We start from the raw sequence: 15,292 nt of genomic DNA on the forward strand, positions 1-15,292 counted from the left end.
TCATTTCAAGCACTGCATTAAAGAACACCCAAACCCCAACACCAGTAGATTGGTTTGCATTTACGACGACTAATATAAACACATTTGGTTGAATGCATTAACTGGGATTGGTTGAAATGGCTACCTGGCCACCAGCTGTTGAAGCATAAGAGTGAGAGAAAATTCATGGAGAGAATCAGAAAACTAAGGATAATTATGGAGAGAAAAAAAAGTAGGATGAGAAAAATGCTGGAGAGAATTAAAACTGAGAAAAAGAGGACACGAAAAAATATTGCGAGATCGAAATTGAGGAAGGAGGGAAAAAAACGATGGAGAACATAACAATTGGGAGGAAATGATGGACGAGAAAAATAAATGAGAAAATGGAGAAAGAAGACAAGAAAAATATGAAGAGAACGAGAATATCCAGGAGCAAGAGAAGAAGGATTTCACATATTCCGTTGTAGGGCGTGCAGAGCAGAACAGTCTACACTTAATTCTGATCCACCTCACACACATACACATGCACACACACGCATTGCTATTTGAAAAAGATTGTGACATACTTAGTAAATTAGTTTAGTTAGGGTTTGACTGGTAAACTTTTTCCATATTTATCACATATCCCCCAAAACTAACTCGCTAATTTGATAGATTTATGATCCTATTCAGAATGATAGTTGTCTTGAAAGTGGAAGAGGCCTCTGCTACACTTGTCAAATGAATTCCAGAGGTCCTCTGAGCACACACACACACACGCTCCACTATCAGCTCCATATCTATATGTCTTTCTCCTTCCCGATCTTAGTCTGCCATCTTAAAAACCCCTTCCCCGAGTTACAAGCGTCATTCATATCCTCCCTCTCATGTTACATAGAATAAGACTGTCTCCAAAAGATGCATTTGTTTGTCTATCTGTCCGTCTCTCTCTCTCTTTCTCTCTCTATTGAGTTCCATTGATCCACAGTGAGAGGCGAGCTATAATGGTGTATCGATTGAGTGGTATTTATTTTACAATCATTAATAATACTGAAAACACAGGCTGAGATACACATTCACAGATGTAATATTTCCCACCTGTACTGGGCCCTGGATGTCCTCTCCTCCCCTCCTCTTCTCTCCCCTCCTTCTCTTCTCTCCTTTTCTTTCCTCTCCTCTCCCTTCCCCTCCTTCTCTCCTCTCCTCTCCCTCCTTCTCTCCTCTCCTCTCCTCTCTACTCCTTCTCTGTCATATGCGGTCCTAACCTCTGATGTCCAGGGCGTGAAGCAGTTGGAGAGCAAGGCGGCATTCCCAATTCCTGGTGTGTGGGAACGCGTGGGATGAGACTCGGGGCGGTCAGCACGGTTTGGTCAACATTATTCGTGCCTCTTTCAAAGTACCTTTCAAAGTTGACCACAAGCACTATGGGCTGCCTTTGAAGCCTAGCATGCACACACACACACACACACACACACACACACACACACACACACACACACGTATGGCACTAGCTCACTAGCCCTGCTGCTATATTTGAATCCTTTCTCTTCCAAATCCCACGACAGAAATACACCACCGCCACCACACCTTGTATGTTCGCAGCAAACTGGACCGACGCTTTGATTAATTATCGGACGGCGCAACAGGAAACAGGCTTTAATGCAGCAGAACCCAAACCCAGCTGTGTCCAGGCAGTGGGGCTCATTCCGTTGGATCTCACTCGTCATCGCGTTCCAGAGCGTTTGCTGTACGCCACTGAAGGTAGACTTAGTGAGGAATTTCCTTACTGTGGTGCACCATTGCTTTGTTCACCACCAAACCACTGCATGACACACGGTCATGTCCAGGGACACGGAAACTGCAGGCCTTCAGCTTTAGGTATGAAAAAGAGGCAAAGAATGCCAAGGAAATGGATGCAAATGTAAATTGAGTTGTTATGGCTGAGGGCAAAAAAACTTGGGGGTATGTTAGACCATTTACAAAATGGCCCATCGTGTGTTCGTTCAGATTCCCCAGATGGTAATTAAGCATGAAAGAGAGACGCTATGAAAAGATGAAAAGATAGAAGGGTGGAGGCAAAATGGGGGAGGGAGAGATGAGGTCTCCCAGCGAGGCCACTAGGAGGGGCGATGGGTGTAAGCAGGGAGGGCCAGAGAGAGAAAGAAAGAAAGAGGTGGACATTCGACAAAGTCAGGGACAGAAAGAAGTTTAAGAGGGGAGGAGGATGAAGATTATTGAAAAGAATCTCTGTGGCTGATGGGATAAGGGTAGGGGACTTCTGGAGCAAGCGGCAACACATTGCATACACAGAAGACCATATCTCCCAAGGATTACAATCAGGAAGCACTTAACAAAAAAAACTGGATTAAGGGACACATCTGGATGTGGGTGTGAGCTCATCTTGGACGGATAAATAAATACTCAAGCCTAACTGGATAAACACTTGGAGTGATCTCGAAGGGTTCCACTCTGGACGTGGCTTCCTGTGTGGGATTGTGACCCTCTACCGTCCACAGAGCGAAACCCTAGCAGGTGTGATCTAATGCTTCCCTTCTTTTTGAAGTCTGAATCCTACCCCAGTAAGCCAATCTAATGATACGCCTCTCCCGCCTCAACACAAGCGTCCCAGTGCCTGTGCTCTTAAATTAAACTCGCCGTAGTCCTCCCTTCAAGTTCCCGGCACTTCAAAGGAGAGCGCAATTTTCCAACCAGGGGTCAATGTTTGTCTATATTCAAACACATCCCGTCGGCCTCGCTTGTAATCATGTCGGCGCACTCATTACGTCTGCGGTTCGCCGTGCCATCGCTAGACGCCCGAGTCTGAGCAGTGTGCGCGAGGGAAGGTGAAAAGGCAGCAGTAGGAAAGAGTGAGCAACCCGACCGAGAGGTAAACAGAAGCGGCTTGGGCCAGGTAAACATGTCTCGGCTGCGGCCAGCTGTCCTCTAAACAAGCCGGACATAAATCAACACAGGGTAGAGCGTTGGTCCTCGGTGCCTTCGCGCAGAGTCCCGGAGTATTATAGGCTGCTCTGGGGCAGCTTCGGGGGGGGGGGGGGGGGGGGGGGGGGGGGGGACCGAGAGGAGAGGAGCCAACGTTTGAGACGCGCAGACGGTCTTTGCATCTGATGTTGTGGAGTGTATTTGGTGGAAATCTGTGGCGTTGTTCAGAGGGATTAAGGAGAACCCTGAGTTAGTAGCGGGGGGAACAACGGATTCTCTGCTGGGATAAAGAAGAGAAGAAGAAGCAAGCGGAGTCAAGAAGGAGACGTGGGAGACAAGGCAGACAGTCAAGGCATGGGGTCGGACTATCCTTCCTCCCGCCGGACAGCGGGCGACTCTGGGAGTTCTAGGAGCCCCACACACACTCGCTGCAGCTGCAGCAGCGGCAGCAGCAGCAGCAGCAGGAGAGCCAGGGGTCTTTGCTGCTCCCCGTTCCTCCAGCCCCGGACCCTGCTCCTGGTCCCCCTGCTGCTCCTGCTGTCCCTGCCCCTGTGGAGCCAGCAGGCCGAGGCGGTGGTGCACTCCAGCTTCAAGCGGCTCAGCGGCCGGGAGAAGAAGGAGATGCAGAAGGAGATCCTGTCCGTCCTGGGCCTGCCGGGGAGACCCAGGCCTCACCCCCCTCTCCGGCCGCCCTCCTCGGCCCCCCTGTTCATGCTGGACCTGTACCACGCTGTGTCGGCCGAGGGCGAGGAGCAGGGGAACGACATCCTTGGTAATAACGGAGTGAGGATGGGCGTGGCCGATGGGCGGGGTCACGTGATCCACGGCGTGCTGCCGACCCTTAGCACGCACACGCCGCCGCTGGGGACGGTGGTCAGCGAGGCGGACACCGTGATGAGCTTCGTCAACCTGGGTGAGTGGTGCTGCTGATCACCTGAGTGATGCCACTAGAGGTGCTGATCACCTGCGTGATGTCACTAGAGGTGCTGATCACCTGAGTGCTGTCACCAGAGGTGCTGATCACCTGCGTGATGTCACTAGAGGTGCTGATCACCTGAGTGATGCCACCAGAGGTGCTGATCACCTGAGTGATGCCACTAGAGGTGCTGATCACCTGCGTGATGTCACTAGAGGTGCTGATCACCTGAGTGCTGTCACCAGAGGTGCTGATCACCTGCGTGATGTCACTAGAGGTGCTGATCACCTGCGTGATGTCACCAGAGGTGCTGATCACCTGAGTGATGCCACTAGAGGTGCTGATCACCTGCGTGATGTCACTAGAGGTGCTGATCACCTGCGTGATGTCACTAGAGGTGCTGATCACCTGAGTGCTGTCACCAGTGGTGCTGATCACCTGCGTTATGTCACTAGAGGTGCTGATCACCTGAGTGCTGTCACTAGAGGTGCTGAGCACCTGAGTGAGGTCACTAGAGGTGCTGATCACCTGCGTGATGTCACTAGAGGTGCTGATCACCTGAGTGATGCCACTAGAGGTGCTGATCACCTGCGTGATGTCACTAGAGGTGCTGATCACCTGCGTGATGTCACTAGAGGTGCTGATCACCTGCGTGATGTCACCAGAGGTGCTGATCACCTGAGTGCCGTCACTAGTGGTGCTGATCACCTGCGTTATGTCACTAGAGGTGCTGATCACCTGCGTTATGTCACTAGAGGTGCTGATCACCTGAGTGATGTCACTAGAGGTGCTGATCACCTGAGTGCTGTCACTAGAGGTGCTGATCACCTGAGTGATGTCACTAGAGGTGCTGATCACCTGAGTGATGTCACTAGGTGCTGATCACCTGAGTGATGTCACTAGAGGTGCTGATCACCTACATGATGTCACCAGAGGTGCTGATCACCTGCGTGATGTCACTAGAGGTGCTGATCACCTGAGTGATGTTACTAGAGGTTCTGCTTACCTTCATTAGTTACAGGAGGTTCTGCTTACCTTCATTAGTTACTAGAGGTTCTGCTTACCTTCATTAGTTACTAGAGGTTCTGCTTACCTTCATTAGTTACTAGAGGTTCTGCTTACCTTAATTAGTTACTAGAGGTTCTGCTTACCTTCATTAGTTACTAGAGGTTCTGCTTACCTTCATTAGTTACTAGAGGTTCTGCTTACCTCCATTAGTTAGAGGTGCTGATCCTCCAAATGATGTCACTATAGGAGCAGGTGCTGATCATCTGCAGCTACCTTTTTGTTATAATATCACAACACATCTAATCACAATAACAATGACATTAAAATGTGTTCATCTGCCCTATCATCTAATCCTTGCCAATAACGGTTGAACTTCTGATATTTTAATTCGCTTTGTATGAACATCTAACGGCTAATTTAATAACAGAGCTGGGAGTTAGTCATTTCAGAAAGTGAAGGGTAGGACCAAACATCTGGATATGCTAATTTAAGTAACATGTTTTTAATTAACAGCTGATTAAACGTCCTGGTAAAACTTGAGGGCCTAGAAATCAGATGTCTCCGATGTTTGTAAAATAAACACAGCAGGACTTTTACTTTCCTAATGTGGAAGGGCCCCCCTCTACTCTGATAACCACCCACAGTCTTTATGAGCAGCAGGCGCAGGGGTCAGTGCCCTGCAGCCGTCACACATTACCACCGACTAATCCTATTAGAGTACTATTACAACACAAACATAGGGAGATTATAGAGCTGAGCTTGTGCCTAATTGCTTAAAATAGAGATTTAACACATTCATCACTCAAGTGAAAGTGTAATCGTTTTACCACAATGCTATCATATTTGCCTCATGATAGCATACACAAATATAAAAATATGTTTGAAGCTGAAGCAATGACCTGAAGCTATACTAAGGAATTCAACTTCATTAATATTTATCACTATCTGAATATAGTTACATCTAAATATAGAAGGGATAAATCATAATACTTTGTAATTTTGTTTTTATTTATAGAATAAAAGTGGAATCTAATTAAATTCAATAAGTACACACTTGAAGCCAACTCCTTCAGAGTAATAACAAGTTAAAGACCGTGGAAGCAGTGTGTGTTTCAGCAGGCTAACAATTTGTTCATGCTAGATTATATCCACAGTCAGGAACACTCTGGATATCTTGAATCTTCCCCATGCCATAAACACGTCAAGGCCAAGCTGATGTTTATCCTTATCAAGGTCTGAATAATTAAACTTCCTCTCCAATGGTTTCCTTCCTCTGGGCCGCTGGAATGTTGCATCGTGGGAAAACACTCCGCAATAGGTTTATTCAAATTTAGAATTGTAAATGCTACAATGAATGAGTGGAGTAATGTTTAAAAAAGCCATGTGTCTAGAGATGAAAAGCGTGTGAACTGTTGGGTTTAACCTTCATTCCTGTAATAATACAAATGGCAATTCATTTATTTTTAGAGATATCAATACCCCTTTTTTAATGAACTTCAAATTATACAGCATTTAGTTTACTCTCATTTTAATGACTTCATTAATCATAATTGGTTAGGTTTTTCTGTAACAATTTGATAGTCTACATTGAGGGCAATCCAGTTAAAGAAACAAAAAAAGAAAATAATAATTACATTCTGCTGTTCCCTTTCAGTATTCCCCAGTATTTAACACCAAAACATTTATGGAAGCTAGCAAATAAAGGTTTGGCAGGAAAGCATTCAACAATGAAAAATGAATCATAGATTCCCTGTGCCATGTATAGAATCAAAGGTGTCCAATGAAGGCCTGCATTGTGTGTGTGTGTGTGTGTGTGTGTGTGTGTGTGTGTGTGTGTGTGTGTGTGTGTGTGTGTGTGTGTGTGTGTATGTGTATCACCATCCACACATCTGTGCATGGGAAGACACAGCTGGTTAGAATTACATGTCCCAGTGACACACAAGCGGAGAGCGTCAGAGACGACAGAGGAGATGAAAAAAGCGATGGAAGATGCAGGTCTATAAATACAAGCCAGGGCTGTGATTAGTGGTGTGTGTGTGTGCTGCACAGCTGCAGCGGTCAGAGCTCTTAGTCTCTCTAATTACTGTACTCTGCACCGTGTGTATGTGGGGTAAAGACACTGTACTCTGCTTTAGTCAGTGTATGGAGGATGTGTTACTGTATTGTAGGCTAACCTTAATATTGCCATTTTGTTGTGAGGGAATCCCTGATTTCGGCATGGTGATATATATTTTGTTTGACAACTGTATATTAGACAGTAAGTTTATGACATCCCACCCGATAAGGAATTTCCCCAAGAATTTGTGTTTACACAGAACACCAATAAACAATCTAATTGCAGGGGGTTCTCTTGTGTTCTGTATCTACAGCGTAGCTCTTGAGTCTGCTGGAGTAAAAAGAAAAAAGCGATGTTTATACATCAGGGAGGTATGATAAGAACTCGGAGCGTGCCAGAGTTGCTGAAACCTGTACGTTTCAGTTTTGAAGTTTTTGTGTCTGCTTCCACCTTGTGGTCAGAAGGGGGAAAAGTCTAAAGAAAATGTCCCTTTTATATACAGATAAACCTTTAAGATAAAGATACACCTACATTTGAGCCTATAACGTCCGTTTTTCGATAACCAAACCTTTTATAGCACATTCATATTTTCCCATGTATATTAATAATGTGAATCAATGTACATTTAGAGCACACATCATCGTGTACAGGTGTATCCTCCATCAGAATGTGAATGTGTTCGATTTTATTCATCTTTTCCTCCTCCAGTGGAGCAGGAGAGGGATCTGCTGCAGCCCCGGCCCTACTGGAAGGAGTTCCGCTTCGACCTCACCCCCCTCCCCCAGGGGGAGACGGTGACCGCCGCAGAGTTTCGTATCTACAAGACCCTGACGATGGGCCAGCGGGCTAACCGCACCCTCCATATCTCCGTCTACGAGATCCAGCGAGACAACAGACACCGGTAGGAGACTTCCAGAGGCGGGGGGCAGTGGTGGAGTTCAGAGCAGGGGGTCAATTAAAAACGATATTGGAATTATTCTCCTACAGGCTATGTTGATAGGTTATTTAAATTATTTAATTAGGATTAGGACACAATAAGGTAATAACGTAAGACATCTGCTTTTTAGGCCCCTATAGCAATGAAGGCAAACTAATAGGCTCTAGTCCTGGATAACTGACTTTCCACTCCTGTGTTTCTACGTTCCTTCCAAGAGAGCCTGAACTGGTTCTGCTGGACATCCAGTCTGTCCCTGCTGGCCAGGAAGGTTGGCTGGCCTTTGACGTCACCTCCGCCTCCAACCGCTGGCTGCTCCATCCACGCAGTAACCTGGGGATACGGCTCTACGTGGAGACAGAGGAAGGTGCGTCTGGTGCCAGACATAGTTCCATGTTGAAATTGGCTCACTAATGGTGCCCTATATAGTGCACTGTCTAGGAGTCAATCCATCCAGGGAATTGTTCTCTATAAACCCTGTTATTTTGGTCCGTTTTTGAAGAAAAGTATGGCTATATTTATAGGCTATATAACGCTATAGCTATAACTGCGGTTACAACCTAAGCCACTAGAGGCTGCTCATGGGATAACTTGCACAGTGCAGGTTTAAAATATAGATTTCCTGAGTGTGTTTCAAACCGTGTCCCCGCAGATCGCTCCCTGTCCGCGGGCTGGATTGGTTTGGTGGGGCGCCGGGGCCCTCGTTCCAAGCAGCCCTTCATGGTGACGTTCTTCAGGGCCAGCCAGATTCCCTGCCGCCCACCGCGCGCCGTCAAACCAAACCCCCGCAAGAAGAAACACAAATACGACCTGCCCGTCCCCAGCATACATGGTACGGTAATTAACATGACCATTTGTTGAATATTTCTCTTCTGGTGGTTACCCACCGTTCGTCACCATTGGTCATTAGCGCAAAAAATATCAACTGTTGAATTGACATCATTTATTTGATAATTAAGTGTGGCTTATTTAAGTGGAAATTGGAAACAGATTAGCAGTGAGTGAGATGATCAAATTCATTGTGATTCTGAAATGTTTCCAGTATGAATAGGCCTACACATCATCTCAATGTGTCACATTTTATGAAAAGTACCTATTTTAAAGGCTTAAGTGAGGATTTAAATCAAACACTTACTTTTAAAAATGCAACATTAGCATGGATGGAAAACTTAACGGATGTTTGCGGTCAATTGCTCTTTACCTGGTTCAGATCACAGTCACGCCAACAGCGGGCGCCAGGCGTGCAGAAAACACGAACTCTACGTCAGCTTCAGTGACCTCGGCTGGAAGGTGGGTCTGATTATTATTTTCTAACTATATTTTCCAAAAACATAGTTTGCCATATAGCTGGACCGACTTTTTCGTTCTTAATCGTAAGTGTGCTATTTACTAAAAGAAGCCATATTTTATATGTCATTCGTAGTGACGGTAGAAGTGCTTTACCCAAGGGTGTAGGAACCGGGGGGGACGGAGGGGACGTGTCCCCTCCAATATTGGAGACAGGCGCATCTGTCCCACCTAAAAATTATACCGGGGGAGAAAAATATTTTATTTTATTTTGAAAGCGCCACACAGCGTCTTGTCACCGCTTCTTATTCAAAAAACTGGATGATTGAGCGTGCAATTAAAGAATTGATTTGATATTTATCAGTTCATTACTGCCATTCAAAATGTGTTTTCCTTTACATTTACAAATGTATTTTTTTAGTAGAATAAAATATATTTGTGAATTTTTTCAGTGAAGGTAATTTATGACATATTTCTGTTCAAACCATTAACGGATCTGTCAGGTTTCCGATATGTGTCCCCCCCCCAATGTTAAACTCATTCCTACGCCCCTGGCTTTTCCTGTATTTCCTTCAGGACTGGGTGTTGGCCCCTACGGGCTACTCTGCCTACTACTGTGATGGGGAATGTCTTTACCCTCTGGGCTCCTGCATGAACGCGACCAACCACGCCCTCATCCAACAAGTGGTCTGTACCCAATCCACCACTCAAAGAAGAATCCTTCACAACCATTACTTTGGAGTAAAAAGGTGTTGTTTAGGTTTGGTTTTGGCTCAATAAAGGTGATATGGCTCTGGCTATCGGATCGCAATTGATTTGATGCTTTGTAAAAATCTGCTTCGAATTAGCCTCAGCCATTGGAGAGCAAAACGAGGTTGTTTCTTCAGGAGGATCTAGGGTAGTTCCCTTTTTGCTAGGTTTGCAATGTGGGCATGAAACTTGCGTCTTCATTTAAAAGGCAATGTAAGATGACCTTTTGGCCACTGCAAGATTATTTCAGTTCCTCCTACCAAAATAAAAGTTGTTTCACTAAAGTGAGTGTATTTTGGTAACACCTAATGTGCCTCTCTCAGGTGCATCTGTTAAAGCCAGAGGAGGTGCCCAAGGCGTGCTGCGCGCCCACCAAACTGAGTCCCATCTCGGTGCTCTTCTACGACGAACACAACAACGTCATCCTCAAGAAGCACCGCAACATGGTGGTCAAGACCTGCGGATGTCTATGATGCATCATCCCCGCCCAGCCCCCATTAGCAGGAGTGTTCGGTATATGTTCTTAAGGTTGTTGTGCGAGCTGAAATGAGGTGGAATGATTTATAATGGTAATTATAAGGAAACCCATTTAGGCTCTGAAGCGCTTAACCGGTTGAGGGGAAACACTTAGGTTAGAATCCTTTGTCATTGCAAAAGCCACATGGCGTAGGTTTAAATCAAATTAGCACTTATTTTGACTACAATTCATTGGAGTAGGATATTGGATCCATGAACATCATGTATAAGCAGCTGGATAATGGCATACTGTCCACACAATCTCAGTCATCTTTGAATACAGGGTAGGATAGGATCAATAGAGTTATTGCAATCCTAAAAATCTCATTAAGACGTGCACTCTAGCTGATCCAGATGTTTCTCTTGTGACCATCTGGAAAGATTGGATCGGATCTCTAGGGTCAAAGGTCAGATCGTCAGTTTGTTTGATCGTCCTGTTTATAGAGTGGTACTGCATGCTTAGCATAGCTGCCTTGAAGATTTATATAGGATATGTGCTGCTATGTTTTCCTAAACTGATTTAGTTCATTGAAAGATATTGTCCTTAAGCTAGAGTGGACAGTTTAACACTGTACTGTGTTATGAGACAAGATACAAGTTTGTGCGTTCAAGTCTACCCTCCAAGCTATCCAATTCCAGTTTTAAGTCAAAGTAAGACTTCCTCTATTTGCTTTTTAAAGCCACCATGATTTCACTGAATATTCTGGAGACCTCTCAGATTTTATTTGATATATAATTTTGTCTTAATATTATATTGTTTCAGCGTAGGGGAGCCTTCAACATCAATTTTGTCTTAATACTGTAAATATAAGGCTGTATACAGATACTTTAGTTCCAGGAAAAATAATGTTTGGTTGAATAGACCATATTTGTATTGTTTTAAGTTTTTGCTAATAAAATTAATAATTCTATAATGCTTTTTCCAATATTTGATTCCAGGCTATATTTTGTACATTTCCCTTAGATTAACTTGATATACATGGTAGCGTATGACATTTGATTTCAGTCACTAAGATTACAGAACTTCCTTCCCATTGATTAATACCGTCCCTTATTAAATGAGGGGTTTGAATACAACAGTGTCAACATATACCCCTTTGACTTTAACATTGCCTTTTTCATTAATGTCCTAATCAACCTCGAAATGGTGATCAGCTGTCATATTACAAAAGGTGCTTTGTAAAGTCATAAATAAAGCCTTGTTGTAGTGTTACTTTAAATACATTGCCGTTTATTGAAAAGGGTAAAAAGCAAAACATACATCAGCAGTCGAAACTAATTAGTTAGCCTTTTATACTTCACTTGCATGATGCTGCTTAAGTTTGTATCTTTATATCTAGATATAGATATATAAAAAAACTAGACCGCTACAACATCTTGGCATTTGCCTAAAATGTCATCCTAAATGTTCAGTTCACGGCAGTGAATTCAAATTAGTTGAAATAGTGATTAAGAGACCACAAGAGAGCAAGTATCAGGAGGTATACGTGCATAGTTCTGGAACCAATGGAATTCTTTTTTTCCTTAAAAATGGAATCCTGAATGCGGCGAATGTCACCCTTACATTCTATTCCCAAGTCTTGCACCTTGGGCCTCATTCACCTAAAGGCCAGAACAAAGATGGCCAGTAGTAGAATGAGGCCGGTTAGAACAACGTAGCCTCAGTCCATGGGAAAATGGTGCGAAGCAGGGGTTGCATGACACAGGGTGTCTTAACATTGCAACAGTGAGGCATGGATGAGCAACACCCAATACACTCGAGGTCAGTGGGTACTGTTGGTCGAGGCATGACCAAGAGGAAAGAAGCAAAGCGGAACCAGAGCCTTTTTTTGTTCGGCCTGGAAAGCCTTGGTCCCAAAAAGCTAAAAACTTTCAAACATGGGTGTTCTTTGTTTTATCCACAACTTGTATTTAATCATTCAAAAAAAAGCACAATGAATTTAGCTAGTGGTTTGCTGTGCAAGTCCAGGTTATTGATGCAGGATAAATGACAATGGTCATATCCACTCAAACACAAACATGACACACCTCCGTAATGATGTGTTTTGGCCTGACCGAAATATATTTGAAAGGGGGTGTGGCGGCTGTTTGCTTTGTGGTCGGTCATTAGCAGTTTCAGACAAAAGTAACCGTTCTGTTCGTTATGGAACATTATGGGACACAAAGCAGATAAGCTGTTTTGCTCAAAAGACAAATAAAAAATAACAGATGCTGGTTTACTCAGTGTTCTTTTCCCAACATGCACAGACACACAACATAGGCATCATCACCGCCGAATAAAGCCATTCTGTCCATGATATTAACAAACACCGGGGTACCAGAAGTCACCGTTGGGGGATCTAGTTTTTCCTTCAAGTCATCGTCATTGTGTATCTGCAAGGATAAAAACAAAAGTGCAAACAAGGAAGTTATCTAAAGACTTTCTGTTCAATAATCTTCTTATATGAAAGCAATGCGATGAGATCCAAAGAGGCATTCATCCATTCAACTGATCAATTTAAATATCCCTCAGGGAGCATTTCATACGAGAGGGGAGGAGGCATAAAGGTCCACGTTGCAGTAAAATATACAACCCGCTGCCCCAAGGCAAGCGCCAGTAGCTCCAGTTTGTTTCATAAATGCCAGTCCCTCAAGAAAAATGCGGCGTATTTTTGTGATTATTGCGGCCAAAAATCCTTGATTATGCGGCAAGTTTTCTTAAAAAATGCGGTGAAATATGCGGCATATTTATGCAATTTTATGCGATGAAATCGCAGGAACTTGCAAAAATTGCAGGAACTTGCGGAAAAAATGCAGCTTTTCGATTTGTTGTTGAATTATGCCATCGCATAATCGCGTTTTTCTGGAGGGACTGAAATGCAAGGTGCCGTGTGTCTCTTACCCATCACTGGGGCAGGGGACCCCAGCCGGCGGCCCTCCTAAGCCTTGACGTCCACCAGCTCTGGGGGCATGGGGGACTTGGGGTGTTTGCTCTCAAAGTGCTGCTTGAAGGTCTTGGGGTCCGGCATCATTGTCTGGAGGGAGAACACCGGGCGAAATGTGATTCACCACACAGAGAACCTTTCAACCATGGTGATGAATGGGTTATAAACCACTGAATCCCTCCGGGTCCGGTACCAGCCCAAATTGCGCATTATATTGACCACCCAGATAGATTTGCATGGTGATCACGGATACTTTAAGAAGGTGCCTTAAAGCGAGTCTGAACAGATTTGACTGTATTTTGTCCCAACCAATGCTGTGATATATCAAGTGCAATCCACAATTACTAGCATGATGAACAACATTGTAATATTATAAGGAGTGGCTTCTTAATAAGAAATACAGACAAACCCACTCATGAAACAGCAGCAGTAAAAAGAAGTGTAGCCAGCACTTGGCCCTATAACACTCACCCTGCAGACAGGGCAGGTGTGGACCAGAGCTGCCATTGCTGATGACTTCTGCTCAGCCAAACCGCCCTTCTTCTTATCTGAAGCCTTCTTGGCGTTCTTCTGCTGGGACTGGATCTTCTGCTGCCCTCGAGCCATGATCCTAGCTATGATGGAAGAAGCATAGTGAGATACAGACCTTTCAAGACCTTGAATATCAATATATTAACAGAATACCAGTCACATGGGAGTGCAATTGATACGAATTCATATTTATTTGGGATTGAACTTAGAGGAGCACTGGAAAAAAATAGCCCTTTCTAATAAGTTATGATACGTCTTCGGTGACTAGGTACTATTGAGTTGACTTGATCCCACACATGTTTGTTGACTCAGGAATAGCGGGGGCACTGTAGTGATGAACGATATCTATATCTTCGGCTGAAACCCAACACAACAAATGGTAAAGCCAACAGTCGGCCTTTTAGGTTACGATTCAGATTTGAGTTCAACTTCCACCTTAATACACCAAGTGTTAAGTCAAAAGTGTTATCGGGCTATAGATAATCTTCAATACTCCAACACAAGCCGACATCTTTTACGGATTCATTTCTACGCATCGTTTAGACACGTCTTCTTCCACACGGTGGCCTCGCTAGGCTAGCTTCGTTAGCCGAACGCGCTACATCCAAATAGCGCTCTTCTAAATGACGATGTGGCCCGCACGTGCACTAACATGAAACCCCTTTCCATAACAAGTGGATGTTTTGACAAAGAAAATAGTGCTCTCCTTTGAAAAGGATACCAAATGAGATTCTCGAAATGTACCTTCTATCTTGCTTTCTTTTCTTCAGTCGTTTCCTTTTACTGAGACTTTTAGAGGAATCTTTAGAGAGGGCATTTGGCTACATCATTGTGCTGTAAATCTACAATACATATTATCTACAGCGCCACCTAGCGCCGCCGCCATAGATGGCTTTCGAAATACTATTAATTCAATTGCTGAATAACCAATCAACTACTGCATTTATTAAGAAAAGCGTGAGCTGTATTGTCGCCTATTAAATTAAAACGCTTATTAAGTTTTTTATATTCTACACGCAAATATTCCATATTTAGTGTTTCTGGCAGGGGACAAAAGTAATGCTATCAATATTTGCCAATGTATGAATTTTATTTTTGCTTTATTTGAGTTTGTTGTAGCAATACTGATTTGCGCGTGTGCGTGCGTGCGTGCATGCGTGTGTGCGTGTGTGTTTGTGTGTGACGGCTCGATGTACGCACATGTTTTTTATTTCCCAAACTGGATGTAGGGACAGCAGGGGACGCTTTGGAGCACAGAACAATCTCCTGGCAGCTCCATAGACGACGTGTACTTCTAGTTGACATGATCCCCCGCGTCGGTTCCATTTCTTTCCATAAAAGAAACAGTTGGCCTGACTCAATTAAGTCTACCCGTAGGTGAAGTCCTACATGTCTGAAATAGGTTGTAAGTGATCACCTGCAATAGCATTCAGTGTTTATCTATGGTTGAGTATGCTGGTTTCACTTCAGCC

General features: G+C 44.3%; 2 protein-coding genes across 3 annotated transcripts; one reads left to right on the forward strand and one right to left on the reverse strand.

The window, feature by feature from the left end:
• Positions 1-3,049: 3,049 nt before the first annotated feature.
• bmp8a (bone morphogenetic protein 8a) lies at positions 3,050-11,277 on the forward strand. Of its 2 annotated transcripts, none has more exons than XM_079750116.1 (7): positions 3,050-3,811; positions 7,587-7,779; positions 8,031-8,179; positions 8,465-8,644; positions 9,023-9,102; positions 9,676-9,786; positions 10,173-11,277. In XM_079750116.1, the coding sequence occupies exons 1-7, from the start codon at positions 3,253-3,255 to the stop codon at positions 10,320-10,322; spliced, it is 1,422 nt and encodes a 473-aa protein (XP_079606242.1). In that variant the 5' UTR covers positions 3,050-3,252; the 3' UTR covers positions 10,323-11,277. The 2 variants fall into 2 exon arrangements, with proteins under 2 accessions (XP_079606242.1, XP_079606243.1); XM_079750117.1 differs by having other exon boundaries at positions 9,676-9,848; positions 10,173-10,316.
• Positions 11,278-11,564: 287 nt separating this feature from the next.
• On the reverse strand, positions 11,565-14,663 carry LOC307084593 (zinc finger protein 706). The gene is made up of 4 exons (XM_079749023.1): positions 14,565-14,663; positions 13,761-13,903; positions 13,247-13,379; positions 11,565-12,738 (listed from the first exon to the last, which is right to left on the reverse strand). Exons 2-3 carry the CDS (start codon positions 13,893-13,895, stop codon positions 13,284-13,286), a joined length of 231 nt encoding a protein of 76 aa, XP_079605149.1. The 5' UTR covers positions 13,896-13,903; positions 14,565-14,663; the 3' UTR covers positions 11,565-12,738; positions 13,247-13,283.
• Positions 14,664-15,292: the final 629 nt, after the last annotated feature.

Source organism: Pollachius pollachius (assembly GCF_949987615.1).
Source record: "Pollachius pollachius genome assembly, chromosome: 13".
Lineage (NCBI taxonomy): Eukaryota > Metazoa > Chordata > Actinopteri > Gadiformes > Gadidae > Pollachius > Pollachius pollachius.

Excerpts from the sequence above, each read along its gene's own strand:
- LOC307084593 (XM_079749023.1), bottom strand. The coding sequence starts at position 13,895 with ATGGCTCGAGGGCAGCAGAAGATCCAGTCCCAGCAGAAGAACGCCAAG. Across the intron at positions 13,380-13,760 it reads ACACCTGCCCTGTCTGCAGG|ACAATGATGCCGGACCCCAA; the intron begins GTGAGTGTTATA and ends TTCTCCCTCCAG.
- bmp8a (XM_079750116.1), top strand. The coding sequence starts at position 3,253 with ATGGGGTCGGACTATCCTTCCTCCCGCCGGACAGCGGGCGACTCTGGG. Across the intron at positions 8,180-8,464 it reads CTACGTGGAGACAGAGGAAG|ATCGCTCCCTGTCCGCGGGC; the intron begins GTGCGTCTGGTG and ends GTGTCCCCGCAG. Across the intron at positions 8,645-9,022 it reads GCCCGTCCCCAGCATACATG|ATCACAGTCACGCCAACAGC; the intron begins GTACGGTAATTA and ends TACCTGGTTCAG.